Genomic DNA, 26,390 nt, shown 5'->3' with positions numbered 1-26,390 from the left:
AGACTTCACCTGCCTAGATGGTCTTAAAGAAAATAATGCAGGAATTCACAAATAAATTAGTTTTCCCCAGGCAGCAAAGTCTTTCCAGTGGAGCGAAAGTTTGTGTGTTTAATATTAAATGTTAATTTTTGTGCCTTCTTCCACCAGAAACTTGCATACCAGAATTGCACTAAGCCTTCATCCCCAAACCCATCAGCTATAATTATCCATGGACCATGTTTTCTATTGCAGTATCAGTGACCTTGCCTGTAATTATTCTTCACAGGGGAAGCTTCGCTCAATCCTCCAAGTACTGCAGCAACTCTGAACAAAAATAACCCGAAAGTCCACAACAGGAAACGTTAACAATGGCAGGATTACTGGCTACCATGTCGCCGTAAAATAAACGAGCAACTGAGAGGGAGTTCAGGGAAAAGCAGCACCATGATTAGGTAACGGGAGGGACTGACTTATGAGAAAAGATTAAATGATCTAAGTGATGACGAAAGGGTGAACAGAATAACAGCCTGCAAATGTCTGAAAGAAGAAACCATCCAGGACAGGGAGGGATCCTCTAAGCTGCTGCCAGGAGTTAAGAGTAATGGAAAGAAACCAATAAAAAGAAAATGAACGCAGCAGTCGCCATAACCATTTCTTTAGCTCAAAAAAGAAATCCGGTGCTGTTGTCCATATGGAAACCTTGCTCATTTCTCCTGTTATTTATTCCTCAGTCATATCCTCCAAAGTGTGGGGCTAACGCTTAAAATTACATAATGGTGCAATATTGCTGAAATCTTTTAGACTGGCGGCTCCAAAGGACTGTGAGGGAGCCATGCCAACAACCTCTTCCAGCTCCTGCCAGATTCAGACCCTCGTGTCTCGGGGTGCCTCAGAAAGCCTCGAGGCTTCAGCTGAGGAAAGCAGCTCTGCAGGGCAGAGCACTTAAGCAAACACTTCAGTCAAACGATGAGCTGAACTCCCACAGCTATAAATCATATCAGTGATTCCCAAATGAGGAACCTGAGTCGCACGGGTCAGAAAGTATGCGAAGCCAGAATTACCCACAGCTATCCATGGCAGACCTTCGGTCCACATCCCAATCCAGTTAATATTTTTGCAGCAAAACAGCTGTCACGCCTTGTGTTGTATTTGTTTCCATTAACTCCCCCCCAGTGGGCTTATATATTTGTATTTCTTTGTTTACATATTTGTAAGTCCCCGAGGGGATACACACGCTGTCCCTAAGGTTAGGGGCCAGCCATAGTCATTGGAGGGCAAGTACCTCCCTCTGATGCAGAATTTGTCCCATCTCTCTGTTCTGCCAGAGATGTAAATCTTTCTTGGAAACGTTGGACAAAAGTCCCTTCAAATATGTGGTTTCTTTCAGCAGCAGTTTTCAGTCTGTGCTTTTTCAATTGCTGGGCCAGAAGTTTGTGTTTCCAATTGTCACTCTCCGAGACGCTTTTCTATTGTTAATGCGATCCCAGGCGCTTTACAGCCTGCTCTCTTCAGAGTCTTTCCACGGCCCTGTGCGCTGAGGATGGATCTCTCCGTAACAATCTCTGCTGCCAGCCTCCAGACACGGACCGCAGCCGCCCCCCCTCCACCCGCAACGACACCCCACGGCACCGACCGCCCTTCGCGGAGGAAAACCAGCCCCCAGCCGCAGCCTGTTGATGCCGCGTTTATCCAGCCAGCCCCCACCTCGCAGCTCCCTCCGGGCGCCGCCGCCGCCCGCTCCCGCCGGGGACGGATGCCGCCGGCCCTCCCGGAGGCCTCGGGTCCCCGTTAGCGGGCTCCCCGCGGGGACGGGCGCAGCGCGGCCGCCCCGCCCGCCAAGGCCGGCCCTGCGGGGCGGCACTCCCGCTGCCAGCGGGGGCTGACCGCAACGCCCCGGCGCCCCCCGCCCGCCGCCGCCTGCGTCAGGCCGGAGACGTGGCCCCGCGGCGGCGGGAGGGCGGAGCGGCGGCGGGCGGAGCGCGGCTGCGGGCGGCCTCCCCGCCCCGCCCGGCCCGGCCCGGCCCGGCCCTGCCCCGCACCGCGCCGCGGCATGATCGCGCTCCCGCCCGGCCGCCGCCCGTGACCCCGCGCCCCCCGCCCGGACGCCTATCAGGTAGGCGCCGCCGCTACCGCGCCCGGCCTGCCGCCCCCCGGGCCCTCCGCTGCCCGGGCCGCGCCGGGGCCGGGGCATCTCCGCGGGGAGGGCGCCCCGGGGGGGGGGGGAGGGCGCCGCGCCGGGACGGAGCCGCCGCGGGGGGCGGCGCTGCACCCCCGCGGGGAGAAGAGACCCGGCCCGGCCCCAGGCTGCGGCTGCGGCGCTGCCGCTCTGCCCGCCGGCGGCATCCCCGGGGCCGCCCACGGCCCTGGGCAGCGCTGGGGGAGCCAAACTTTGTCCGGGATCGCCGCCGTCCGGCGCCCCTCCGGCTCCCGCCCCATCCCCCCCCATCCCACCCCATCCCCTGCCGGGCGGAGCCCCCCCTCGCCGGCCGCGGCGCTCGGGCGGCCCCGGGGGTGCCCCGCGGGGCGGCGGCCCGGAGCCAAGCGGGGCTTCCCGGGGGTCGGCGGGGCGGTGGAACAGTCGCCGTGGAGACGGGTGGCTCGGGGGAAGCCCTCGACGGTGTTTTCCCCACAAAAGAAAACACACCCCAAAACCCCAGCCCAGCCCGCTGTGCGGGGAGGCTGCGCGCAGGACGGGGAGCGCGGTCCCTCCGTGCCCCGGCGGGTTCCTGCCGCCCGGCCCGGGGGGGAGCGCAGCCCCCGGCGGCACCGCGAGCCGCCGGCGTTCGTGGTTCTGTTTTCGAGGAGATTTTAGGGGGGAAAAAAAAACCAAAACAAACGACCGATCCCGATTTCAGATGGGTTTAGCAACAGCTCTGCCTTGTCGCAGTGTGATGGGCGGTTTTGTTCATTATTCACGAAATGCAGTTTGTCCAGTTCACGGGAAAGAGTTGATCAAGCAAAATGAGAGGTTTGTGAAAGACTGCTGAATGCATCCTGCTAGAATTTCATTAGGATGAAGATGTTTGAAAATGAGGAATTTTATTGTACAGATGTGAGTTATGGCTTGCCTTTTTAATTTTTTTTACTTTTGGAATAAGTACTTTCTGCGAGGAAAGACTGTGTGTTATGAGCAGCACTGTTTGAAGACACACATGTATGTGTTTGCTCCTGCTCCTATTAGAGCACTATAAGCTTGAGTGATGCTGTAAAAAACCGGACAGGCAGAAAGGTGTTGGACTTCTTTGCAAGATAGTGAAGAAAAAGATGGCAATGCTGGAAGTAATTTTTTTAAAAAATCTCCCTTCTCAATTCAACGAAGACCGCATGTTCCCCCGGTATATTAGGCCTGCTTTTACTTTTCCTTTTGGCACACTGAAAAGTGGTCAGGAGGGTAGCACTCGCTCCCCTGGGCTCACTCTTTTCCTGGAAACCCCTGTTTGCCCCTGTGGTGCGGGTCAGCATCGAGAGCCGGGCTGAGCACACCGCCGAGCTGATCCCTCATTTTAACCTGGCCTTGGATTCCTGCTGCCCGGCGAGTGCCGGTGCCCAGGGGCTGGCAGCGAGGCGCAGCAGCCCGGTGATGAGCACCTGTGGTTTCTGAATCATTTCCTTTTCCAGTTGTATTCTGAGTTTGCTAAATGTGTGGCAACTGTGATGCTGTTTTCTTCCAGTCTGAATACTAACGGGCCCTGCTGGAGGTTTTACTGGAATATAACTTTCTGTGGGGTTTTTGTTATTATTTACTCTTGTAAGCAGTTCTGGAAAGCAACTTTCTGATGGAAAGCCTAAAAATCTAGTTAGTTTGTATGCCCTGTGTTGGAAATGGACGGCACTGGTTGTCAGTGAAGAGCAAAATCAGAGACTCCTGAATTAATTCTTCCCACAAGCTCCTTGCTTCAGTGCCTGGCGCTGTCTTGCAATCCGTTTCTGTACCAGTTTGAGTTGATTTCCTGAAACAGCCGCATCCCACCCCAGCATCTGGTTTTTGAAGCCCCCCATAAGGGCCTCTGACTGGGAGGGGGGCGGCATCGGGGCTGGGCCATCGAGAGGGTTAAACAATATTCAGGTGGCCTTAGCAGTAGAGCGAGGACATGGCAAGACCCAAAATAACGAATTGGGTCAGAGTGTGCTGGGAGGAGCAGTTCCCCTGATTGTCTGTTGACCTCAGTTGCAACTGGTTGCGGTGGCCCCTATTCACCACCAGAAAAGGCACTTCCCAGCCCAAGCCTTATTGAATGCTGCGGGAAGTAAAAAAAAATTTCTATTACCGTCCAAACAGTTCACAATAACAGGAGCTGGATTTTAATTTTACAGGATTTTTTTCCTCTTCGAGAAAATTTGGTGAAAAGGTATTGTCCTCATTGTCACAGGGTTGTGAAGAGCAGGGGAGGGGCTGTGTATTAAAGAAAACCCTGAAAATGAAACGTTTGACATCAGGAAAAAAAAAAGAGAACCCCCAAGTATTTCCCTAAAACCCTTTCTTAGTAAAGCAAAGAAGCTATTCTCCTTCCGAAATGATTTGTCAGAAGAACGTTGACAAGCATTGGATTTCACATGCTCAACCTAACGGAAACTTCACTTTCTTCTCTATCCTTGAGCTGTTTGCCCAGGGATTTGGTGCAACGAATTTCTGATGCGAATTCAAGCTGTAGTGCCACGACTTTTGTTGCGGTTTGTGTTTCTGAGATCTCTGTCCCGCTAGGAAGACACTAGGTTTGATTCACCACCTTGGGCGTGCGCGAGTATGCCGTTTGCTCCCTTGCTTTCATTCATTACCCAGGGCAGGCGTCGCTCTCGTCCCGTCCCCAGGCAGACAAAGTGTCTTAGAGCTGCCTTTAAACATGAGGGACCCTGGGTCACCTCTCCTGCTCCATATTCCTTGTACATTTTGGTGCCTGACACAAGCAGCTAGTCAGACACAGCACGAACTTTACAACTCATTCAGAGCGTCACGGGCTTGGACCGGGATGATTTTTTTTGGCATTTTTTCCAGGTATTTGATCAGGTCAGGTTTTTAAAAGGTAGGATATTGCAATGTACATGCTTTCCATGTTTTCCATTTGTTTGGGAGAATCCTGCCTTGAGATACAGGGCATGTTTTTTCTTGGTTTAAAAGTAAAACAAATGCCTCCCCTGAAGCACAGAATGGCACCGTTCTCCATGGATAGTAGCTAATGCTGCTGTTGTCGGGAGCGTACAAAGTTCCACTGCGTTTGAACCAGCACGTGTGAAAACATCTGGTCCTGTAGAGTAGCACTAAAAATCCATTTCTCTCTCTGTCAAAGTAAACTTTAACTTTTCCATTGACTTTCAGGCAAGCAGCGTCTAGCCTTTTATACCAACCTCAAGTCCTGGGCTAAAAGGTGATCTGCTGAAAACGGAGATGCTAGCTCACGTCTCCCTTTGGCGGCAATTAGCACATAGCGGTTTTGTATTGATGGGAATCCAAAATTCAACAAGCCAGCAATAAGACTGCTGAAGTGCCGAGAACATTTTCTGTTTTCTTTACTGAAAGCAAGGTGGGAGCTTGGATTAATTGCTTGCTCTGGAGCACACGGTGAAGCAGAACACAGGTCAAGCCCTGCCCTGCGCGTGCAGCGGGGTAAGGTCCTGATTTATGTGTGACTTACAGCAGAATGCAGCAGCTCAGAAGTGCAGGCTGCTGTCAGAGAGCGGGTTTGGTGTTCTGAGCGAGCACCATTAGAGATCTCATTTTCCAGCTGATGTGAATGCCTGGTGAGCCGTCTCAAGGGCAGACAGTTTTCACGCAAGCTTAGAGAGCAAGATTGGTGTTCACAGACAATATTGCCGGAAAAGCCCTTTGTTAAATGTAATGTTATTAAAAAGAGTATTTGCTCCTTGCCATCATTTACCCATGACAACATAATTTCAAAGACCCGCACACCTGCAGCAGTGTGGTCAGAACCTCCCCCCCCAGCAACTCCTTTGATCTCACAAAGTTTAGGCTTGATGGAAACAGCCTTTCTTTCTGTTTTATTGATGCAGCCACAGACTGCCACAGGTGGAAGAAGCTTAGAGCTAATCCCTCTTCAGTGGGCCACAGGCTAGGTGCTGCGCTGAGAAAGTCCAGTAGAGAATTTAGGCAGATAGCTCTGGTTTGCCACATCTCTGAAGTTTATGATCTTTAAAAGTTGTGTTATGCGAATAGCAATTCTGATTCTGTAACTGTTTGTGTTTATCTAGAGTACGCGTACATCACATCCATTTTATGTGCTTGAACTTATCTGTAGTCTTTCTTATTCTTTCAGGAGTATGGATGAGACTATGAGCTTTATTTTTATGGTCGGGTATTTTTGTCACAAAGGATGGTTTGGAGGGAGGAAAATACCTCAGCTGTGTTTCAGACTGAGAATACCTGTATGTTTATCCAGGTGTTTTGGGATCCATGTTTTATGAGACTATTGCAAAGTTTAGAAAGCTTTCTTGTGTAGCATGCAAGTGGGAGCAGAAAAGATCCTTTATATGAAATAAAGTCTCAAAAGTCTTGAAAACAGACATTTTTTTTAATGTTTTTGGCTCAATCGCTGCATAAAAAGTTTTTAACTAACTTTTCAGATGGTTGAGCTGCTTAAGACTCAGAATGGACCCTTTGTTCTTCCTGTCCCAATTAGGAATTAATTTTTAATTATATCGACTGAACATTTTTTATTGTGAGCACTTGTATTAGCCTGAGGCCCCACGCTATTCCTTGGACACTGAATGGCCCTGGCTTGTGTAATATTGTCTGTCCTGCGACATTCTACGGCATTAGTTCTGTCTTCATTATCTGAGTGTGCTAAATACGCGTTTGTGGAAAACCTGCTGTAACTTTGATTAAAACTTGGTGTGACTTTACTTTTCTCAATCATTATAGACATATTTCAGGAGTACTAAAATACCACTTACTGGCTAGTTTCTTGCTGGGTGCTTTGGTTTGCTGTTAAAGGTTTTCACTCGCATTAAGAACATTTTGCAGCTCTGGAAAGAGGGCTGGCAGCTTGAGTGATAGCCCTGATAAACTAAGAATGTTAACTCCCAGAGCTGAAAAATGGTAAGTACTGCCTTTGAAGTAGTCTTTGACATGGAACTGCGTAGAGTATACTTTTCTTTAGATTTGGGCAAATAGCTCAGCAAAGACAAATCTCGGCACAGGCCCGCGTGCGTGGTACAGAAAGAACTCCTATTGATTTCGCTGAGACTTTATCTGGCAGAATGTGTCCCTGAGCAGCTTTTTGTCTTCAGTCCAACCAAGTCGAAGTCAAAGAGCTGCTGACAATAGGAAGTCTTTTTGGTGTGTGATACATGAAAAAGTACTATGACTCAGTTAAAACAAACAGCAAGGTTATTGTCTGGGATCTGACGCCAAAGCGTGTGTAGGTGGAAATTGCAGCATATATTTTGACATGCAGTTTATTAAAGTTGCTTCCTCTTTACGTCCTTTGTGTCTCTTCTTTACATTCCTTATGTCTCCTCTGAGTTCTGGATTCAGCCATTTGAGCTTCCACTGCTGCAGCGGATGGTACCCACGGCCCCGAGCAGGGGATTCACTGGGTGCTGGGCAGAGGGGCAGCCGAAACCTAAATGCGCTCTGGATGCTTGCGGTGTGGGCCTCGGTAACTGAGAGGGAAAAGAATGGGAAAGGTCTAGGTGTTCAGCAAGTTTCTGGAAGTTATACCCGTTCCAGTTTTCTCAGGCAACCAAATCCCTGGTGATTTGTTGGAGCCTTGCCCACGGTTGCGGACTTGCTCGGTTGTGGCAGCTTGGGGAAATGGAGGGCAGTTTTCCAGTAGCTGGGTTGTGACTGTGCTGGAGCTGAGGTGGCACAGCCTGGCCTTCTCCAAGCCTTCTCCAGTCAGTGCATCTGGAAATGAAACCCCGTTTCTAGGCTGAACAGCTGTCACGCAGGGACAACCCCGTGGTGGCCAGCCTGCTTTCATCCGCATCCCTGCTGCTGTCGCCCCTCTGAAAACCGCACCGGTTGCACACGTTTTGTAGGACCACCAAATTGGGGTTGCTGGAATAATATCCTCGATCGGCTGATCTTTGTCGGCTCCCCAGATCGAAGAGTAATACCCACTGTGACACATAATTTTGGTAATGAGTAGTGTGAAACGAGATTAACTCCAGTGGCTTTGCCGGGAAGGTTTGGCATGCTATCAGTCCAGAAAACTGGACAAAGTAGTATGTTACGGTTTTGTGCTACTATTCATTCATATTTCCCAACAATGGTAGCAAAGAAAGTAGGTACCTTTCTGTTTTGCAGCTGGAGAAGCGGCGATGTGGCGTGCCCAGAGCAGGAGCACAGGGAGCCCACGGCCAGGTCCCAGCGGGGAGTCACTGATTCATGCTCTGTTGTTCCCTCGGGCCATGTTTCATCACCAGCCTCAGCCCCAGGAAGACGAATTTCAAGTAGTTTGTTTGAAAATACAGTAAACACATGGACTTGTAAAAATAATTGTTTGGATGCAAATGGTTTGTTTTTAATAGCTTTCCAATTCCTTAACGTGGGATCTATGCTTAAGTAACAGACAGCATCATTTGTTTGTATCTCCCACTTCGGAATGATGATATTTCTTCCTATGAAAATCTCTGTTACAATCAACAGAAGAAAAAGCGGCCCATCACGTTTGAAAAAGTGGCAGTATGTGATACTTCTTTGCCATACTCCCACATAGCCGACATTCAGAGTGGTTCTTCCAACCCAAAAAATGTTGACAGTTTGTTTGGTTTTGGTTTTAATTTTATATTACAGAAAACACCAATGGCTGTAAAGCCTAGCAGGGAAACTGGTCCCCCTGAAATGCCTCCAATACAGGGAGAAGTTAGTAGCAGAGGTATTATCTATCGTATGTTACATGGGAACTGACCGAGCACCTGCACTTACCAAAGTGCTGGACATTTTGGTCAGTGCAAACATATGGCAAGATAATGACCAAAACTGAATGTCAGGGTAGTTCAGACATTATGTCACTGCACGTACAACGTGTGTGAGAATACACAGATAAGGATGGAACATCAGCCTCTTGGGAATTAGGAGTTACTAATTCCAGCTCTTATCATCTTATTTCCCCGTTAGTTCTAATCTCAGTTTTCCAGACTTGGTGCCTCGTCCCTGGGTCCGCTTTCAGTCCTCTCCTGGTTAGGTGATGAAGCGAAGCAGGTTCACTATCTGTGATCTGTGGTGCCAGCACGGGCAGTGCCAGGAACTGCGAGGGGCTCCTGGACGGGCGCTGAAGATGAAACGTTCAACTGCTGAGATCAAAGGACACACACAAAACCTCACTTCCCAAAGGTTTATAAATTAGCCAGCTGCGGGCAGCTGTTCACGCTGCAGTAAAAAGCGTGCCCCCCCCACCCCCCAGGCCAAATTTTGGGGCATGGGGGTCAGGAGAGCTTAAAATAAAAAGACCACAAGTTTTGAAGTGTTCACAATTCAATGCTGTTCCCCTGAGCTGGGTTCTAGAGGTGGTTTGAGCAGTTGCTGGCTAGATCTTAATTTAAATTTTGTTTTAAAGTAGGCGGGGTTTTCCTTATGGTCATTTCAGGGGCCCCACCCCACCAACAAATACAAATTTGGCAAAGTTATAATCAACAGAAACTATGACTGATGGTGTTAGTACCCAGCCATTTCAGTGCCAGGCTGTGCTTACCATCCATGGCTAGGGGAGACTGTGGCCCTAAGCCCTGGGGCTCTGCGTAGACCCATAGTTTTAAATTGGGTATTTAAGAATACGTCACTGTGGACCTGGCTGAGAAACGCCCTTATCCCTGCTTATTTAACTGGCTTGCTGTGTAGTTCCCAGTCAGGCAAAATAAGAATGCAAAATTCTGCTTTTTGTTGCGGCCTCAGGCCCTGTGCCTAGAAGGGCTTTAGCTTAACTTCAGCTCTTGGCCCAAGGCGGCCGAGGCCAGACAGCACGGAACCACCTGAAAAGCGACTTTGTGGTATTTTTGCAGAGTGACAAATGTTCACAACCAAGGACAGTGGGCTGCAGTGTCCAGGGTGTACAGTGCCATGTCCCGTGCAAAGCAAAACCCACTGGAGTGCAGCCCCTGCGCAGGCGTCCCCTGGCACTCGGGCTCTGCTCTTGGGTTATTGACTCAGGCTCTTTGTTGGGGTTTTCAGCTTGGAGGAGAGAGGGCTCTGGGGAGACCTTGTAGCAGCCTTCCAGTACCTAAAAGGGGCCTACAGGGAAGATGGGAAGGGACTCTGTCAGGGAGTGGAGTGATAGGACGAGGGGTAACGGTTTTAAACTGAAAGAGAGGAGATTTAGATTAGATATTAGGAAGAAATTCTCACCACTGTGAGCATGGTGAAGCACTGGAATGGGGTGTCCAGGGAAGTTGTGGATGCTCTTTAAGGTCCCTTCCAGCCTGAACCATTCTGTGATTCTGAGTCCCTGCTGCCGGGTCCCAGGCTCCTTGTGTCTTAAATAAGTGCTGTGCTCCGTTCCGTTAATGAAGATGAATATGCAATAAATCATGTATGGGAGCCAGCTCACAGACCTGCTTGCAGCACTATTCCCAAAAGGCATTTCATAATTTATCCTAACGCATGCAGTGTGTTTAAAACAGCCAGGAGGGCGGGTTTTGCCTAGCTGGGCGCTTTCTCCTTCCAGTCCATCTCTGACGTGGCTGCGCTGTGACAGCTGGCACGGCCGAAGAGCCCCGGCAGCCAGCGGTGCCAGCCTGGGCACGCTGCGCCGTGGCTGGGGAGGGCTGGTGCCTTGGGTTGCCATTGTGGGTGGAGGTGGGGGCGCTGTGGATGCAGATGGAAACTGCGCCCGTCAGCATCCCTGCGCCCGTCAGCATCCCTGCGACCCTTTGCGCCGAGGCCCTGCTGACACAGCGCTGGTTCGGCCCCTGTGCGCCGGGGCCACCGGGGCTGCCAAGGCGGTCCCTGCCCAGGAACCCCCCACAGCGTCCTCTGGGCCGCCAGTAGGCAGGAAGCTCTTTAATTAATTTCCTTTGTATTCTGCAGCGTACATCACGTGGATTGCCTGGTTTGTAAAGCGCGCTCGTTTTTCTCTTGAGGCGCACTGGCAAGAGCCGCCATTACTTCCGAACTGTCCCCAGCACTTTCCTTTATTCCCTCTGATGAAGGCCAATTGCTGAGAACATGGTTTGCTCCATGGTGCGGCCGTTTCACAATCAGTCTGTGATTCAATCTCTTGATTTATTAAGTCTAATTTGTTTCAGATACTTTTCTCTCTCACTTGGATCTATTTGTTCTCCTTAGCTCTTTTAGGTGACATTAAGTCGTTGTGTCTCGCTCCTAATCACCGATGCATTAGCTGATTCCTGTAGTTAGTTTTTCTGATGGAGTAAACGTCATACCTTCATTGTACCTGGATTCCAGTATTGCATTTTATTATCACATATTCATTTTCACTCATCAAGTTTCCTATATTTCCTAGAAATTTTAAAATAATAATGAAAAACCCTACTATTTTCTCTCCCCTCAGTTTTTTTTTTGTTTGGTTTTTTTTGTCATTGTTTTTTATTTAATCTGGCAAACCCTCAGCTCTTTTCTGCAGCACTGCTTAACAGCCAGTACAACTTTTTTTAATCCAAGTTCCTTTTTTATTTCCTTCTGGTAGCTGGATACCAGATGATTTATCTCATGTACTGTTTTCTTTTCTCTAGAGACTGAGGATTATTAGAAATTCAAGAGAGAAAAAAGAGAACGAGTTCTGATTTTAATTGAAAAAAATTATCCAATATTTAGAATTCAATATTTCCTAAAGTAGGTTAGCATAGTATTTAACATAAGTCAGACTCCACATTTCAGCTATGAGGTATTGTGCCATTAAATAGCATTTTGAATGCGAGTGGACTGAAATTAGTAATGCTTAGTTTTCACCAGCTGAAATGCTGAACTCCTTTTCTTCCATCTCCTTGTTACGAGAAGAGATCAGACTCCACAGCGGGTGGTGTGCTGTCCCAGAGGTTGCTGGGGCTGGGGCTGCAGTGTGGCTTTTTAGCATCCCTGTTTTGATTTGTTTAAATTCGTGATTGACTGAGTCACTTTCTCTTGTACAGACCTGGTTTGTGCACATGGTTGTCAGTGAATCTGGCAGTGGTGTGGCTCTGGGCACACTGGTGGGGACAAGCTGGACTCTGGCCACGGCCAGGGGGTTTTCCCGATTGCTCTGAGCCACGTGGACCTGCTGTGGCTTTTCTGAGGCCTCAGGGCCACTGCTCGTAGTGTCCTTTCGGTCACTGGATGGGCCAGAACGGAAAAGAAGCTCGAGGGAAGAGGGAAACAAATACAAAGCGATTTGGTGTCGCTCTGTTCTGCGTGCAGATACCAGCAGCGCTGGTACGCCTGGGCTTCTCTGCACTTCTTTCCAGTATTTTCTCTTTATTGCCAGTGCAGCGAGGGGAGAAGCAATAGGGTTTCTCCAGAGAATGTTGGAAAACGGTTATCCCGCTTCTTCACGTCCATTCTTCATTTAGAGCTTCTTGTGAATGTCTTTTTTCCTGAAGTTAAAAAATATTGTCTGGCATTGGAACTAGATGATCTTTAAGGTCCCTTCCAAGGCGAACCGTTCCATGATTCTATGATTAGACATTGTTGCTTTATTTACCATTATTATGTGCAGTACCATTGCCATCGTTCAGTAGCATTTGTGGGTTTTTTTAATGATAAAGAAAAACATAAGTGGCAGGCAGATTTGGGTGCCTGGTGTTGGGCTACAAACCTCCCAGCCTCACAGATGGGTTTTCCAGCAGGGCTCAGAGAGGCTTTCCCTGTGCAGGTCTCCCTCTGCTTGGCCCATTAACCAGGGTAACAGTAAGTGCGCTCTACTAATGAGGAGTCACACTATGCAAACAGCAGCCTCTAAAGGGAAGGAGGGATCAGAGCAGCGTGTATTTGTGGTGCCAGGAACGATCTGCCTTCATCTAAATTCCCCACACATCACTTTTAGAAGAAAAAAAGCAAATCTATAATACAACAAAGGCCCCTAAAAATACAGAGTGAAACCTATCAAATGCAACAGCCAAATTAATTTTTAGTCTTGAAAGCTGTCCCTGCACAGTGATTTGCAAGATAGTTTCTCATCCCATCTGCTGTCAGGTGCTGCCCCTGTTTCAGTACTGCCGGCTTTCTTAATGCCGTGGCTCAGATCCACGGAGTTGCTCAGACATCCCACCAGCCAGATCTGCGTCTCCCCAGGTTTTGGTGCATGTGAGTGAGCACTCGTGTTTTCTCAAGAGGCTCCACTGTAGGAAACGTGATTGTGTCTTATCTGACACTTGAGCTGTCTATGCTTCTGGAAAAACCTTACAAATAGGACCCCTGGAGGCTGTGGCATCAGAAGATGAAAAAGAACCCATCAGCCATTATTAAAGAGGAGAAAAAAAAAAAATGTCAAACCCTCATGATTTTAAAGCAATGTGTAGATACGTATTCTTGGGTGTACTGGTGGCATTCCAGTCAGCTAACTGGCCTCAAATCCTGAGCGGACGGTGGTATATGTGTTGCAAAGCTTTGAGCAGGACCGTTGCCATGGCAACTGATTAGCTAACATTGGTATTAGTGTATTCCTTTAAGAATTTTTTTATGTTTTTCAGTGCTTGATAGAAAAATTATTTTTTAAAGCTTACAAGCAGCTATTGCCAGTACATCTACATTTTATGCGGAAATAAAAAAGAGGGTAATTCCTTACCGATGGCAGTGAAATGCGTGCGGGTATGGAAGAGAGATCGGGGCGTGATGTTCTTCACCTCAAAAACATCAGAATTGCGGCTCCTGGCTGCGTGTAATTTAATCAGGAATACTGCATTCCTTCGCCACCACTGCAGCAATTCAGGCCTGTTGGCATGGACGCTGCCGAGCCTCCGACCTGGCTGTGTGAACTCAGGCTTGCGTTGCTGTCGTTTTCACTGGTGGTCTATTAATTTGCAAGCGCTGGGGAGGACAGCCTGCCTTCCTCCTGGGGATCGCCAGCCGCGCCAGAGATGTGCATGATTTCATCTGGCATTGTAGCGTGCATCCTAGGGACAGCTTTTAGAAGGACAAGAGGCTGAGAAGAGATTCTCATGCCTGGCCAAGTAGCACTTAAAGCAGCACGGAAGGGTTGCAAGAAGAGAGAGGAGCAGGGAGCAAGAGGTAAGATTTTATGCTACCCACTCAGAAAGCTGCAAAGCCCCAGCCCAGCTACTAACCCAAGCTCATTTACAGACGTCACCTTGTGCTTTTGGGGACCGTGGTACCTCCCGAGGGTCTGCTGGGCAAGCAGGGGCACAGCAGTCCCTGAGAAGGTGTCAAACTGAGCATCTTTCTGCTCAAGTATGGCCGGTGTAGTGGGAGTCAGTTCTAAATTCTTGGGATGGCTGTATGCCTGTGATGAATTGCAGCCGTTAGTGCCTGAATCCTTCTCTGCCAGATCGCTGGCTCTGAACGGACTGAATCCCTTAAGTCCCTGGGCAGTGTATCAGCAAGTGTGCGCTTAGCGCTAAGCCTGCGCACAGCTGGATGGCTCCAAACCCACACTAATGGGTCCCAGTGCTCAGCTGAATCAGGATTATAGGCTCTTCAAATATTTCTGTCATACAAAGTGATTGTGGTGAGCATTTACAATATTAGTTAAAGAGCAAATTTTGTAAATTGCTCTTGGGAGTATTTTTGTTCTCTTCCCATGCAAATTTATCTTTCCATCGTAACTTACTGGGGAGTTTCAGTGCTGGTTTGATCTCAGGGATTCGGTTACGCAATATGCTGTAGGATTTAAGATCAGTTGCTTTGCCTGTACATGCTCATGCGTTAGCTGATTTTTCAGAGGAGGTGCTGATGTAAGCCTCGACATCTGAGGTGAAGATAAAGCCCTTGATCTGCTTGTACTTTTGGTTAGCTAAAGCACTTTAGCAACTTGTGCTTAAAACATAGTAGATTTAAAACTGCAGTGAGTATGCACGCAAATATTCCAAAGCATCCCTAAAACCACTATGAATAAAATGGAAGTGAATGAAAACGCGATAGCTAAAAGGGCCTGTGAAATTTGAGCGCAGGACAAGAATTTTAGCCAGACCTTTGAGATAAAGGCTAATGTGTATACAGCTGAATGTCTTGAGTATCTACAGAATGGGCTGATTTTCAGGGATTCAGAAGGCCTCATTGACCCATCAGATATGGTGGGAGTGGGACTGCATGGATGGGACCCTGGTCTTGCTCTGTCTTCCTCGCAGGAGCTGCCGGGGGGCAGGACAAGCATCCCTCTGCCGAGGCAGGGTGTCCAAGGGACTGCTTGGGTGGTAGCCAGGAACTTTTGTGCCACATCCCGGGCTTCTCATTTCCAGACCAGATTTTTTGAAGCCCCACAGAAGTACTTTCTTGCACCGACTGAGGGGTACGGGCTGCGGGAGGCTGAGCACTGGCCTTACTCTTTTGCAGAACGATGATTCCCGTGACCGAGTTTCGCCAGTTCTCGGAGCAGCAGCCGGCGTTCAGGGTGCTGAAGCCCTGGTGGGATGTGTTCACCGACTATCTCTCCGTCGCCATGCTGATGATCGGTGTGTTTGGGTGCACGTTACAGGTAAATCAAACAGGACAGAGGTGAGGCGGGGGCTCTCAGGGGTGTGGAAAGAACACCACAAACAAGGAAGATCCTTGGAAAGATGGTGTCACATCTTGTTTTATCTCTTGGGTTCGCCAAGAACAATGCAAAAATGTGCTGGTCCCAGGATTAAAGCTGTTTAGGTAGCAACATCAGTAACACAGACCAGACTTCAGCAGCTGTAAATCAGCAGAGTTGCACCAGAGTTGATGGAGCGGTGCCAGCGAAAATAAGAGCTGTTGGTTTGGCTTGTGCCTGGATACCTGTTTTCCCCACAATTTGACATAACAAAACTGATGATCGACTTAAGTTCATATTTGTTACCATTTTTTATGCTTATAAGTTTGAAAAATGTAATTTTGCAATTTCTGTTTTTCTTTATTTGGCAAATGTTAAAATTCTTTCTGCCTCTGTGCTTCAAAGAGATTTGAAATGAATGTGGTTATTTTATCAGTGCCACCCACAACTAATATTATGCCTCTTCCATTCCAAAGCATCTCTGAGGATGCTTACGCATTAACAGTTGACATTACTGTCAATCACTGTTACATTTTGCTAAAGAGCCAAAAGCTGAAAAGAAGTGGGAGCTACTGTTTGGGACCCCACAAAAATAGAAAGTTATAGTCCTAGTTCAAACATGGATCTCACATTTCTTGGCATGATCTAGAAATGGAGCTAAAGGGACACATTGACAGAGCTCTTATTTCTGGGGAATTAGTTTACTTACACGGACCAAGATTTTCACATGTCCCAAATTTCACGTGAAATCAACTGTAGCTTTGCCTGTATTCTCTGCTTTCAGGTGAAAAGATACAATGTCCATGTTTAAAAATCTAGGGCTGAATTTTACCTTAGTAGCTACCTGCTTAAGCACACAAAGTAGAACCTCTGTTATTTTTACGATTGCCTGTGTGATTGGATGAAGCACACTTGAAAATAATGTGTGGGAACACCGCAAATAACAGGCAATATTTTTTTTAGTCCAACTTATTACCAGAGGCATGAATCCAGGGTGTAAGTAACGGTGTATATCAGAATAGCATTCACAGACAAAGATTAACTGCAGGAGTTTTTGACGTGTCAACAGTTACGGCACTGATATTGTTCAAAACACACGTGGCCTCATCTCAGCATCTCCCTGCACCAGGCTGGATCATCAAGGAGGATCTGATTTTGGTAGCTCATGTTGCCTACCCTATATTTAGTGCTTTCAACATGTCGAAGGATACGTCTGCACTACACACACATTCTTAGTTTGGGATAATCCCAGTTAGTTATTCAGTGCAAATAACAGAGCTCCCTGGTTTATCACATGGATTGGTATTTTAAATTCAGACCCATAGGGAGCCTTGCACTGAACTCAGACTGTTCTCCCAAGTTAAACTAAAGGTGACTGATCCCTAAAAGCGCTCTGCTCTCATTTTGCCAACATGGATGTCCAGCCCAAGTTAAGAAAGTTGGTTTTTTTTGCATTATAGACAGACTCAAGGACAGAAAGACAGAGCTACTTTTTTTTACCCCAGCTGTGTGGTATGAGAACTCTATGTATATGTATAAGAAACTGAATAAAAATTATGTCCATGCGCACACGCACCCAAATGTCGTCAATTCTCCATTACCCCTATCAGTCGTTTTATTAAGACTGAAGATTAATAATGTCCCGGCATAGATATGCCCACGTTAGCTCTTTGTCAGCCATTTTCGGTGTGATAAGACATCACAGTGTGAGCGTACAGCCACATGAATGCAGTTGTGCTGCTTTCAAGCCTAAGCTATCTCTGAACATTGTGTAGCCAGAGTGAATACACCTGGCAAGAACAGTCCTTCTCTGGTGAGAGCAATGTAGGACATCCCCGGTCTTTTCTAGAAGCGTGACCCACACTTTTCCTTTTTCTGGATTAGCTCAATGCCCTCTTTATTCAAATTATGGAAAACTAACCATAGATGAAAAGGGGTGACCTAATTCTTGGCATGTGGAACAAGCGTCTTGTTGGGAATAGTAATAATAATAGCACAGCCTGTGGGGCCAAGTGCCAGGCTGCGGGGAGGAATGCCTGGCAGCTGGAGGAACTCCAAGGACAGCTGCCCATTGGTACTGCCACCATTGTTTGTACATCAGTAAAAGATACCTTTTTGTGTGTTTCAGGTCATGCAAGACAAGATAATATGCCTTCCAAAGCGCATACAGCCTTGCCAGAACCAATCAAATAGTTCAAATGTGTTTAACACCATCCCAGATACAACCCCCCTTCCTCCACCCAAGCCATCCACCCCTCCAGCTACAGTTGAAATGAAAGGACTGAAGACGGATTTGGACCTTCAGCAGTACAGCTTTATAAATCAGGTGTGCTATGAACGTGCTCTGCACTGGTATGCCAAGTACTTCCCTTACCTTGTCCTCATACACACCCTGGTCTTCATGCTGTGTAGTAACTTTTGGTTCAAATTCCCCGGATCGAGCTCCAAAATTGAACACTTCATTTCAATCCTCGGGAAATGTTTTGATTCTCCCTGGACAACAAGAGCCTTATCCGAAGTGTCAGGGGAAGACTCTGAAGAGAAGGATAACAGGAAGAACAACATAAACAAGTCTAATACTACCCAGCCAAACACTGAAGGCACTTTGGTCAAAACACAGTCTTTGAAATCAATCCCTGAGAAGTTAGTTGTAGATAAAGGAACACCTGGGGCATTAGATAAGAAAGAAGGTGAACAGGCCAAAGCACTGTTTGAAAAGGTGAAGAAATTCAGACTGCACGTTGAGGAGGGTGATATACTCTATGTCATGTACGTTCGCCAAACTGTGCTTAAGGTAATTAAGTTCCTTATTATTATTGCTTACAACACGGCACTGGTCTCAGAAGTTAATTTTACAGTAGTCTGTAACGTTGATATAGAAGACATGACAGGATATAAGAATTTTTGCTGTAATCACACAATGGCACATCTATTCTCCAAACTTTCCTACTGCTACCTGTGCTTTGTAAGCATCTATGGCCTCACATGCCTTTACACACTATACTGGTTATTCTATCGTTCACTGAAAGAATATTCTTTTGAATATGTTCGGCAAGAGACGGGAATTGATGATATCCCGGACGTCAAGAATGACTTTGCTTTTATGCTTCATATGATCGATCAATATGATCCTCTGTATTCCAAGAGATTTGCTGTCTTCCTGTCTGAAGTCAGTGAAAATAAGCTGAAACAGCTGAACCTAAACAATGAGTGGACCGCAGATAAACTGCGACAGAGGCTACAGACGAACTCCCATAACCATTTGGAGCTACAGCTTTTCATGCTGTCTGGACTACCAGACACAGTTTTTGAAATCACTGAGCTGCAATCTTTAAAACTTGAAATAATTAATAATGTAATGATACCAGCAACCATTGCACAGTTGGACAATCTCCAGGAGCTCTCGTTGCACCAGTGCTCTGTGAAGATCCACAGTGCCGCCTTGGCATTTCTGAAGGAGAATCTCAAGATCTTGAGTGTCAAGTTTGATGACATCAGAGAACTTCCACACTGGATGTATGGCCTCAGAAATTTGGAAGAGCTCTATTTAATTGGCTCCCTAAGTCACGATATTTCCAAAAACATTACACTGGAGTCTTTTCGGGAACTTAAAAGCCTTAAAGTTCTTTACATAAAAAGTAATTTGTCCAAAATCCCACAATCTGCAGTCGATGTTTCAAGTCACCTGCAAAAATTGTGCATCTATAATGATGGCACTAAGTTAGTGATGCTCAACAACCTGAAGAAGATGGTCAACCTGACACAGCTGGAGTTGGTTCATTGTGACTTAGAGCGCATTCCTCATGCAGTCTTCAGCCTTCTCAGTCTTCAGGAATTGGATTTAAAAGAAAATAACCTCAAATCCATTGAAGAAATAGTAAGTTTTCAACATCTGCGAAAACTGACAATCCTAAAGCTGTGGTACAACAGTATAACATACATCCCAGAGCATATAAAGAAACTCACGAGTCTCGAGCGGCTTTCCTTCAGCCATAACAAAATAGAGGTTCTTCCATCCCACCTATTCCTATGCAACAAAATCAGATACTTGGATTTGTCTTACAATGACATTCGCTTCATCCCACCCGAAATAGGAGTTCTGCAGAGTTTACAGTACTTTTCCATTACTTGCAACAAAGTGGAGAGCGTGCCAGATGAACTATACTTTTGCAAAAAACTTAAGACTCTGAAAATTGGGAAAAATAACTTGTCGGTCCTTTCACCTAAAATTGGTAATTTGGTATTCCTCTCCTACTTGGATATTAAAGGCAATCACTTTGAAATCCTCCCACCTGAGCTCGGTGAATGTAGAGCTCTGAAGCAGGCTGCTTTCATTGTAGAGGACACCTTGTTTGAAACGTTGCCTTCTGATGTCAGGGAACAAATGAAAGCTGAATAACTAACTTCCTGTTGCACAGTTTTACAGGAATAACTCTTCTACCAAATACGCTGTAGAAAGTGCGTACTCTGAATATGCATTTAGTTTGTCGTTATGTTTTTTTCTTTTTCAAACCAATCCTTTCTGTACAAACAAATTTGGAATAAGGAGTACATATATTTTTAAATAAAATTTTCCCGTATTTTTTCACTGTTTTAAGATATTTTTAAGTTTGTTTTGCCCTGAGAACAAGGGTGTCTGTAACTTTATTTTTACCGGTAAAAGTAAATGGTTTTATCTGCTGATTTTTTTTTTTCCCCTTTGTCTAAACCCAACAGGGGAACTGTGTTTAAGCTCTGTGCTTTGGGTTGCGTAGTTTGTAACAGGTGATTGATTATATTGTCTTCCTAGTTATTGTTAATCCCTTAGGATGTGGTCTTCAACGGGTGGTGCTGCAGGTGTTGAATGCCCTGTTTCCTCCTTTCTTCAGTGGCAGTAGGTGGTCTTCAACATCTAACAAGATCAAACCGGGGTTGACCATCCTTTTTTATTTATGACATGGTTTTCTCAGATGGTTAAAGCAAGTAGAAAAGGTTCTTTCTGTATTTTAATGGGTCTGAGGGGACATGCAGAACTCCCTCAGCACCTTTTGGCAAGTTTAGTCTAGCTCTCCGTTCACACACCACGCCAAGCAGGAGGCACTGACTGCGATTTCCTCTCTGGTGCAGGAAGAGTAAGGTCACAGTTCACAGAGGAGTCAGGACCAAAGTGAGTCACGTCGAAGATTTTCCAAACAGTGCAAAGGGATGCGGCTGCCCATTTCCTGCTAACTTGAATGGAAGGGGTGCAATGAACTCACGGTGTTGGAAATGTCAACCCAGCGAGATGAAACACTACCTTGAAAAATCCCCTACCTGTCCTCCACTAAACACCCTGTCCTGCAAGGGGCCAAGTGCCCTCTGCCCCCCTCACTTCACTTGCTCACCGGGATACTTGGCACCTTGCAGGAATGGGATCCAGAAAAAGTGCAATCCTGTTTAGTTTGTAAAGCTTCTGACAAGGAAATAGGATCTAATACTCTCCTTAATTGACCTTGGGTACCATATGACCAACCTCAGCATAGGAACAGTTGCAGATTTGCAAAAATGAGATTAAATGAATACATTAACTTCTCAAAAGTCTCAACCTGTCAGAGGACAGCGATGAAGGCGGTTTTCGTCTCCCAGCTAGTAATTAAGTTGGAAATCATACAGTTGGAAGTCTGCCGCTTTTCAAAACAATGTAATAATCTGTAATGATTACGCATCAGGTTGGGAACTTTATCCTCTGAAGCCATATTCAGTTGTTTATTTAATCCAGCCGTTTGCTTTCTTTTAGGCAAGTTTGGCAGGTATATGATAACTCATGTGCTCCTCATAAGCTAATTTAAGCTAATCAAAAATAACCATGTCACAGAATCACAGAACTGTAGGGGTTGGAAGGGACCTCTGGAGATCATCTAGTCCAACCTCCCTGCGAGAGCAGGGTCACCTAGAGGAGGCTGGACAGGAACGCATCCAGGCGGGTTTTGAATATCTCCAGAGTTGGAGACTCCACCACCTCTCTGGGCAGCCTGTTCCAGTGCTCTGTCACCCTCAAAGTATAGAAGTTTTTCCTCATGTTGAGATGGAATTTCCTGTGTTCCAGCTCGTGTCTGTTGCCCCTTGTCCTGTTACCAGGCGCCACTGAAAAGAGTCTGGCCCCATCCTCTTGACACTTGCCCTTTAGATATTTATAAGCATTGATAAGATCCCCTCTCAGTCTTCTCCAGGCTAAACAGACCCAGGCCTCTCAGCCTTTCCTCATAAGAGAGATGCTGCAGTCCCTTGATCATCTTTCCTTGTAGCCCTCCGCTGGACTCTCTCCAGAAGTTCCCTGTCCTTGAACCGGGGAGTGCAGAACTGGACACAGTACTCCAGGTGCGGCCTCACGAGGACAGAGTAGAGGGGGAGGATGACCTCCCCCAACCTGCTGGCCACACTCGTTTTAATGCACCCCAGGAGACCATTGGCCTTCTTGGCCACGGGCACATTGCTGCCACATGCGCAACTTCTCATCCACCGGGATTCCCAGGTCCCTCTCTGCAGAGCTGCTCTCCAGCAGGTCAGCCCCCAACCTTTACCAGTGTATGGGGTTGTTCCCCAGATGCAGGACCCTACACTTGCCCTTGTTGAATGTCATTAGGTTCCTCTTCACCCAACTCTCCAGCCTGTCCAGGTCTCTCTGTATGGCGGCACAGCCTTTTGGTGTGTCAGCCATTCCTCCCAGCTTTGTGTCATCGGCAAACTTGCTGAGGGTACACTCTATCCCTTCATCCAAGTCATTGATTGAACAAGAGCGGACCCAGTACTGAGCCCTGGGGAACACCACTAGTTACAGGCCTCCAGCTGGACTCTGTGCCACTGATCACAGCACTCTGAGCCCTGCCATTCAGCCAGTTCTTCATCCACCTCTCTGTCCACTCATCTAACCCACACTTCCTAAGCTTACCTGTGAGGATGTTATGGGAGACAGTGTCAAAAGCCTTGCTGAAGTCAAGGTAAATAACATCCAGTGCTCTCCCCTCATCCACCCAGCCAGTCATTCCATCGTAGAAGGCGATCAGATTGGTCAAGCATGATTTCCCCTTGGTGAATCCATGCTGACCGCTCCCAATGACCTTTTTGTCTTCTGTATTCTTAGAGATGATATCCAGGATGAGCTGTTCCATCACCTTGCCAGGGATGGAGGTGAGGCTGACCAGCCTGTAGTTTCCTGGGTCCTCCTTGCCAGTTTTGGAGACTGGCATTAGCTTTCCTCCAGTCCTCAGGCACCTCTGAGGTGCCATATGATAGTAGAATATTTTGCCGGGAGATCTCTTCATCCTGTCCAACACCACGCTTGAATCAGATGCAGCCACTGGGTAAATGCTTTGCAAGAATATCTAGGAATAAGTACTTCTTTCTCCAGGAGGCAGTGCTGTTTATAAATTGCAGAGGATGAGTTGCTCATTGTTTAAAGTTACATAAAATAATTGTCTGATGGTTGTCAGGTTGGTTGCTCTTAAATGTTTTCAAACTGCCGTTGCATGTCTTGAGTTAATCTGAGTTCTTGAGCTTGGTACAAAAGCATACTGTTGTTTTAAGAGTTTGACTTAGTAACTGAGTTTCACAAACTAAAATGAGTTTCCTCATGAATCCAGGGTGTGCTGTGCAATCTGGTATGTGGGCTTGCCACAGTACCAAGTCAGACTTATTTTTTGCGCTTGGCTGTGTTCTGGAGAAGATCCATGTGATTAATCAAAAATGGGTCAGGCATGAAGGAATCAAAGCAAGCTTTTTTAAAGGGGTCTTAGTTATATTAAAGACCTATAACTTATGTAGCTATTGTGAGAGCTACTCTTGTGTATGGAATGCACTTATTGGAACAACTTGGCAGTATATATATTCTAAATGTATTTCACTTTGATGTAACGTGAGGGAGAGAAATGTTTCATTGCTCATTTTAGCCTAATTATATAAACCAAAGTGCTGTTGTCCCTGATGAATGTAAACTGTTTAAAATGTCGGTGTAATCGGTGGAGCTGTATAGTTCTCTTACTTAGATTTGAAATATGGGATTACATTTAAAGTTTTTTAAAAAAATCTTTATATTCCTAGATGTAGCATTTTAAATCCCTAATTTATTTTGTGTCTAATGTTGTTTTTCATGTGTAGTTTGTGGTCCGTTTTCTGAATGGAAGTTATGCACACCTCGTAACTGAAGGTTGGAGACTTGTTCTAGGCCATTTTTGTAAATACATCACTTAGGGGATGTGGGGTTTTTGTTTGTTACTGATTATACTTATACCAGTGCAACCCCTCATGTGGACACAGTTACATGAGTATAAAGTGCCTTGTGCTGGTATATCTTTATTCACCTTCTAGATAGGAATAAACTATACCGGTCTAAGCACTTTCGCACTAATAACTGTATCTTCTCCAAGGGTTTGTTCTGCTGAGACAGCTTAGTCAATCCAACAGCTCGCTGCCACCAAAAAGGGGCAGTTACCTCCTCCTCCCGTGCTCCCTATTCCTGCCGACATATTCCAGCTGCTGCTTCGTTTGTACCTTTACTGGTCTGGTGCTGGTCTGATCCCTCCAGAGGACAAATCAGCTTTTTAAGCCGGCAGAAAACTAAGCCAGTTAAAAAAAGGGGCTAATTTCCTGCTGGATGAGCTCTCCAAAGGATCGGACGAGCACTAGGGTGGGAGTGGCAAGGGGACAGGACTCTGCAGCCAGGGTCTGGGCAAGGAGAAGGTGGGACAAGTCACTTTGGAGGTGCTGAGCTGCTCGGTCAGTTCATCACCTTGCTGAGCCATGTGCTTGGAGAGCTGTGCTGTTTTATCTATAGCAGGGTTAGGCAGCATGGCTTCTGTGGGTAGGCAACCCTCAGGCTCGCAGTGAATGATAAAGTATCGCATTACTGTTAATTGCTTAAACTTAATGAAACAAACTCAGGTAGCTGCACTGTTGACTTTTCTAAACTTCTTACTGTCTGGTCTATGGGGTGTATTTTCCAAAACCATATTACAGTATTTTAGAAACGCGTCAGCTAAGAGAAGATTGTTTCCTAATTCTGTATGACATCCAGGAAAATATGTAAAAGTGCCATATTTACTCAGTGATTCATGTACTGCTCATATGTATATTCACATGCAATGCATACTAGACTTTTCCGTGACCTATAGTATTTGACTTACAATGGATGGGCATTTTGTGGATAATACTTTAGGCATGGTTTGTATGAGTTTATATAACTACTTACATTAAACAGGTGCCTAACAAGCAAGACAATTCCAGAATATAAGCAAGGCATTTTACATTATCGCTCAAAAATAATACAAATCTTCCTTGGTAACAGAAGCAGAGATGACAAAGAGGGCGTTAAAAATAAGAAGACAACGTTAATAGTACCTTAAGCCTGAAAAGCAAATCTGCTTTGTGATGAAAATCCGGAGATGTGCATCTCCCCCTTTGTCAAAATTAGGACGGATATTTGTGCTGACCTCGTGCATCTAGCCAGACCAGCAACTTTTGCAAATTCTGATTGGAAAGCGCCCGCTCCAAGTCTCATATCACATTTTTGGCATTTCCACTAGTTCATGTGCTTAAGTGGTGACGAGTCCTATAAGGAAAGATACCAAGGAAAAACTTTGAAATTTGACCAAATGGACAAACTTCTTAATTCTGTAGCAAGAATCTTAATATGATATTAATAGACCTGCATAGTGTTACGTTGCAATATAGTACACCCAGAAAAAATGGAAATAAAATGTTCTTTTGTAATAATGAACATTGTCAGACTGCAATGTGATTATTTGTTTGGGAAATGTTTTGTTTCTGGGTTACCTAAAGATCAGACATAACCATCTTTTGGGTTTGATCCCTTGGGAGGGAAGTCAGGAAAATATGCTTGAAAAAACATCGTTAGACTTGAGAGGATTTATAGGCACATGGTCTCGCTTCCTGTACACCTCCTTCCATCCCCTCGCTCGGGCAGCCAGCTCAATGCCTGCAAAGAAGCCATTGCGGTGGGAGCAGCTCCCCCGCTCCGGTCCCGGAGCTCTGCCAGGGTGTGTGGGGGATGCCGGGGGCCCTGCCAGCCCAGGCTCCCACACCGGCCCCCGGGCACGAGGGCTCCAGCCTCCCCCACATCGCAAAGGGAAATGATGCTGTCAGCCTTTGCATCTGACGTAACCCCTTATAAATCTCCCGACCAAAGGCGATGGGCTCATGCTGCCTGTGTTTGACATGGTACATTTTCCTCATTTCTCTGGATCTTTAAGTTGGAAGCCATAATGTCTTTCAGGTTTGTTTTTTTTACCAAGACAACACTGTCCAGCCAAGATGGAGCAAAAAATGCTCCTCTCTGGTCCTTGTGGTCCCAGGGAGAGGAGGGAAATGGCAAGCACTGCACCCCAAGTCAGTTTTGCCTCCTGATGAGCCCCGGTGGGGAGCTGGCACCAGGGATGCATCGCCCCTGGGGCACAGCAGACCTCCTGAAACAGGAGGAAGCCTTGCTGATGGTGCCTGCTGTTAACCTCCGGGCTGTTCCCTGCGAGGATGCGGAGGGCTGGGAAAGCTGGCCTGCTCCTCACAGGCCTGCTCCTTCCCACCAGCCCTGCGGGAGATACCATCTCGGCGCCGCACCCGGCGAGATGGGAATGACGGCGCAGGAGAAGCCGCTGCAGGGATCCCTGGAGTGATGAGATCATGCTACCAGAGCAGATGTCGCCCTGTTTATTAAGCGTGCTGGTGGCAGGAGAAGTTCACAGCCTGAGTTAGCTGAGCACAGACAAACCCCGTCTTTCAGCAGTTTCCTGAATATGCGTGCTGGGGAGTGGGAGTTCATCGGAGCAGATACCATGCCCTGAGGAACCCCGGCCCCACAGCCCG

At 46.9% G+C, this 26,390-nt stretch overlaps 1 protein-coding gene across 1 annotated transcript; it reads left to right on the top strand.

The window, feature by feature from the left end:
• Positions 1–1,992: 1,992 nt before the first annotated feature.
• LRRC8C (leucine rich repeat containing 8 VRAC subunit C) lies at positions 1,993–25,287 on the top strand. Its single transcript, XM_054212625.1, has 3 exons — positions 1,993–2,092; positions 15,377–15,518; positions 17,686–25,287. Exons 2-3 carry the CDS (start codon positions 15,381–15,383, stop codon positions 19,954–19,956), a joined length of 2,409 nt encoding a protein of 802 aa, XP_054068600.1. The 5' UTR covers positions 1,993–2,092; positions 15,377–15,380; the 3' UTR covers positions 19,957–25,287.
• The last annotated feature ends 1,103 nt before the right edge of the window (positions 25,288–26,390 follow it).

The sequence above is a fragment of the Rissa tridactyla genome, chromosome 8 (assembly GCF_028500815.1).
Source record: "Rissa tridactyla isolate bRisTri1 chromosome 8, bRisTri1.patW.cur.20221130, whole genome shotgun sequence".
Taxonomy (NCBI): domain Eukaryota; kingdom Metazoa; phylum Chordata; class Aves; order Charadriiformes; family Laridae; genus Rissa; species Rissa tridactyla.
The sequence above is the reverse complement of the archived record's forward strand: the minus strand, read 5'-3'. Positions and strand labels throughout refer to the sequence as shown.